At 29.6% G+C, this 5,000-nt stretch overlaps 1 protein-coding gene across 2 annotated transcripts in view; it reads left to right on the top strand.

Annotated features, from left to right (window-relative positions):
- The window catches only part of LOC100200359 (neogenin), a 70,190-nt gene that overhangs the window by 54,525 nt on the left and 10,665 nt on the right, over positions 1 to 5,000 (top strand). For both annotated transcript variants that reach the window (XM_065805006.1, XM_065805007.1), the window contains exons 14-16: positions 3,100 to 3,309; positions 3,457 to 3,546; positions 3,680 to 3,788. In XM_065805006.1, the coding sequence (XP_065661078.1) occupies positions 3,100 to 3,309; positions 3,457 to 3,546; positions 3,680 to 3,788 (409 nt within the window). The remainder of the gene's footprint in view (positions 1 to 3,099; positions 3,310 to 3,456; positions 3,547 to 3,679; positions 3,789 to 5,000) is intronic.

Genomic DNA, 5,000 nt, shown 5'->3' with positions numbered 1-5,000 from the left:
ATCTGTAGTGGCCTTCAAGGCCTTGAGGAGGTGAATAACAAAAAAACAAAAAAAAAAAATGAGACGTCGACCAATTTCTCAATTAGAAAAGCCTAAATTATGATGGGTCCAAATTTCTATACATTTTTTTAAATTTATCTGCCCTCTTTTTGCCATTTTAAATAATGAATCTTATAAGGATACTAAAATACAATAATTAATTAGAAAAAATGAGAAATAAAGTTAAAACAATTTTCTTACCGAAAGTTGATAGTTCAAAATCAATTAAATCATTAATTTTCAAAAACTATAGGTTTATTAACTTTTTTAAACAGAAAAAAAGATATCTTATAACACACTCAGCTTAAAAGTTTAACTAATAATGAAAATAGACAAAATAAAAAGTAATCTTATTTAAAAATTTATTTATTTTACAATACAAATGGGTATCGCTTAAAAATGTTTCTGTTTATTTTATTTTGTAAATAATAACAAATTTAATAATGTAAGAATATATTTCTTTTAAAAATATCTCTCTTAACTATGTTCTCACAATACTTTATGATGAGACCAATATAGACACTCTTAATTTATTTTATTTATGAGTTAAAGCACATTTTGTTTATTCTTGTAAGGTGCATCCAAACTTATGGACGGTATATATATATATATATATATATATATATATATATATATATATATATATATATATATATATATATATATATATATATATATATATATATTTTATTTGGTTAAATATCATGTTTCAAGTTTATATATATATATATATATATATATATATATATATATATATATATATATATATATATATATATATATATATGTATATATATATATATATATATATATATATATATATATATATATATATATATATATATAATATATATATTATATATATATATACTGTATTGGACTAAACATTTGCAACCAACATCAAACAATGCTAAAAAGTGTTCCTAATTTTACATGTCTTAAAAACGAAACGAACTATACTACCACAGCAAACAGTTCAGGAGTCTGGAGTCATAGCATGCCATGACATGAGCAATCAGCTGACAGGTGACAGCACATAGGCAGAATTTCGTTGACAAGTGCCATTTTGCAGCGGACAAAACAAGTGCAACTTTTTTGGTTTGTTTCATTTTCTTAAGTCTGGTCTGTGTCAACGTCACGGAAGTTTTTTAATAATTAAAGGAAGTATCCAGAAGTTTCCAGAAGTTTTCAGAAGCTTCCAGAAGTTTCCAGAAGAAGCATATGGAAGCATCCAGTAGCATCCAGAAATATCCCGAAACATTCAAAAGCATCCAGACGCATCCAGAAGCTTCCAGAAGCATCGAAAAGAAGCATCTAGAATCTTCCAGAACAGGTTCACACAGGTTCATTTTACTATATAAGAGACATGTAAATCGACATGTAATTCAGTCAGTATATGGAAGTCAATCAGTCAGTATTATCAAGACAGTTTATCAAAGTGAGTTTTATCAAAGTGTTTTATCGAAGAACATCAATACAAGAAGTGAAATACAACAAGTGTTTCATTACAGCAATACAATCCACATCCAACCAAGATGTTGTGTTCCACAGAGCATTATTGTATCATCACAAGGTAAATGTAACACGGTAACCCTTGAGAAGCGTGATTATTTTTATTATTTTTATGACTTCAAGTGCAAAAATGGCTCCCAACAGTGTTGGATTGGAACTAAGAAAGAAAATTTTTGGCGATTACGTAAGTGGAATGTCACAAAAAAGTGTTTGTGATAAATATCGCTTTAAAAAATGGACCGTATCAAGACTATGTTCCAAATACCGTTCTACGGGGAAGTTGGCAGCAAATAACAAAGGTGGAAGACCGCGTTCCACCACTTCTAGAGAGGATTCTATGATCGTCAAATCTGTCAAGAAGGATCCCTGGATATCATCAGTCAAGATACAAAAGCAATTTGAGCTGCCTGTATCGGACTGAACAATCAGACGACGTGCTGTTGAAGCCGGATTGTTTTCTCAACACCCTGCAAAGAAACCGCTGATTTCACTAAAAAAACAAGAAGAAAAGACTCCTGTTTGCTACATCTCATATTGACTGAAATGTGCAGAAATGGCGAACTGTCCTGTTCAGTGATGAATCGAAGTTCAACATCATTGGGAGCGATGGCAGTTGCCGTGTACATCGACCGGCCGGAGAACGTCTCGATTTACGTTACTGCCATAAGACCGTGAAGCATGGCGGAAGCAATGTAATGGTCTGGGGGTGTTTTTCTGCTAACGGTCTAGGTCCAATACATCGAAACGATGGAATAATGGACCGTTTCATGTATAAAAATATCCTGAAAAATGTTATGTTACCTCTTGCTGAATGAAATATGCCAAAAAAATGGGTTTTTTAGCAAGACAACGATCCGAAATACACTGCAAAATTAGTCAAGCAGTGGTTTCAAGACAACCACCTATCGGTGATGGATTGGCCTCATCAATCTCCGTATCTCAACCCTATCGAGAACCTGTGGGAGATCGTCAACCGCAGAATTAATTGTGAAGGTGTTCGTAATAAGGATCAACTGTTTGATCAAATCCAAAGGCCTGGGCAGCGATTCCACAAAGTTTCATTGATCACCTGATCGAATCTATGCCTCGAAAATGCAAGGCTGTGATTGACAACAAAGGATTCGCCACGAAATATTTATAGCGAAATACAGCGTGGTCAACATTTTGTCGAGTTGCACTTGTTTTGTCCAGAAGGAAATCAACTTTTTTTAATACTTTTAATTTATTAATTTTCGTGTACAAAAAATGAACTTTGTAATGAATAAAACTTGAAGAACTTTGTCTTGAAACAGTTACATAGTTATTTCTCTAAATTAAAAAAATGCAGCACTTTTATATAAAGAAACTAAATTAGCATTATTTGGTTGCACTCATTTTTTCCGATACTGTATGTATATATATATATATATATATATATATATATATATATATATATATATATATATATATATATATATATATATATATATATATATGCATATCATATGCATTTACAGCTATGCATGTATGTATACATAGTTGTACTTATTTTGTTTATCACTTAAATAGAGGATGTACTACCAGAACCTGTTTCAAAGTTATCAGTAAACCCTAAGGCAGATTCATTATTTATTTCATGGGAACCACCTATTTCAAGCTTTAATGTTATAGTCAGAGGGTATAAAATCAACATTTTTAGTCCAAAAACCAATGCTGAAATACTCCAAGATACATTAATTGGCAGACAGAATACGCACTTGCTACTCTATAATGGAATAGGTATTTATTATTTAATTATTTTTTTAAAAGATAATTTTACTTTAAAAATTCTTTTATGTAGAATGATTTTATATTAAAAATTGTTTTATGTAAAATAATTTTACATTAAAAATTAAAAAAGTTTTTGATTAATTGTTTTTCATCAAGAGCCAAATGAAAGGTATACAGTCAATGTTCAAGCATTTAACAAATTTGGGAAAAGCGATGTTGTTAAAAAGGATGCTACAACGCTTCAAGGTTTTTTTTCTTTTTTTATTTCATTTTTTGTAGAGCAAACCTGTTTTATTTATAGAGGGAGGGAGGGGGGGGGGAAGTACTTTGTCTTACTTAGATTAATACATCAAATTTATTTGTATTTATATTTGTATAGCATCAAAGTCTACTATTCTTATAACTGATGTGACCAAAAGTTCAAGCACAATTTTTTTTAAATGGATAGATACTGGTATTGTATCTGGAGTTGGAAACTATATAGTGAGGTAAAAAAAATTTAATAGCAACACATTTAATGAAGTAGTAATCTAGCAAGTATGCAAATATGTTCACTGTAACAATAAGCAGTAATTGTTGCGGCTAACATTGCAGCAACAACTGTTTATTGTTAACTGTGGCACAGTGGGTAAAGCATAGTTGCAAAATGTATGCATGGTGCAGATGTACTGGCAACTGCATTGTGCAAAGTCTCACAAGTAAATACTTCAGAAAATATATGCTGTACAGTCTTGCACTTTGTAATCATAGATATACTTACATATCAATTTATTTGTATGCATGAAATCAAGTTTGAATCTTCTATTTTTTTTTAATTTTTAAAAATATTTTTTCATTTAATGCATCATTTAATTCCTCTTTGTGGTTTTTGTTTTTATTTGTTTCAAGACTGTACTTTTTATATTATTTCTGATCACATTCCATCTGCCAAACTTTAGTTGTAAAAGCATCATTGGTTAGGGTGGAAATCAGTAGACTGCCTCATTGAATGTTATAGCCATAGTGATGTATTTGGTCAATATATTTTTTTTTTCTAAAAAAAACAAACTTTTAAAACACTGAAACTATTATTAAGACAATGATTTTACAAGTTATATACAATAACACCTTGCTTTAAAATTTTGCACTGTACGTAAAATATATTTATAATATATTTTATGTACAGTGCATAATATAGGACATGCAGTATATATTAACACTGCATGTCCTATATTCTGGAATTTCAAGTTTTGATATATTGAATCTCTGTTATAACATATGTAAAAGTTTTTTTTATTTCCTACAATCCTAATGTCCCCTAATCACATCTGTTTTATATGGGTATAAGTTTTATATGGGTATAACTTCTGATTATATCTGTTACCTACCTAATTTTCCAGAACACTCTAGAAAGTTTCAGAATGTTCTGAAAATTTTCACAATCTTCTAAAACTCTTCAGAATGTTCTGAAACCTAAAAAATAAAAACACTTGCTATGTACATTTTACGGTTCATTTTGCTTATCTTTTTTGGTACTCTAAAAACTATATACACCTGCTAATCTTTTAATGATTATATTGACTACAATAAAAATATCAACAGCAACAACAGCAATATCATCATATGTTGATATTGTTGTTTTTGATCCTAACAATATCAATAACAACAAACTATTATAAATAACAACTATTATTGGTCATAACATGAAAATATCAATCTCA

Source organism: Hydra vulgaris, chromosome 09 (assembly GCF_038396675.1).
Source record: "Hydra vulgaris chromosome 09, alternate assembly HydraT2T_AEP".
In the NCBI taxonomy this organism is placed as follows: domain Eukaryota; kingdom Metazoa; phylum Cnidaria; class Hydrozoa; order Anthoathecata; family Hydridae; genus Hydra; species Hydra vulgaris.
The sequence above is the reverse complement of the archived record's forward strand: the minus strand, read 5'-3'. Positions and strand labels throughout refer to the sequence as shown.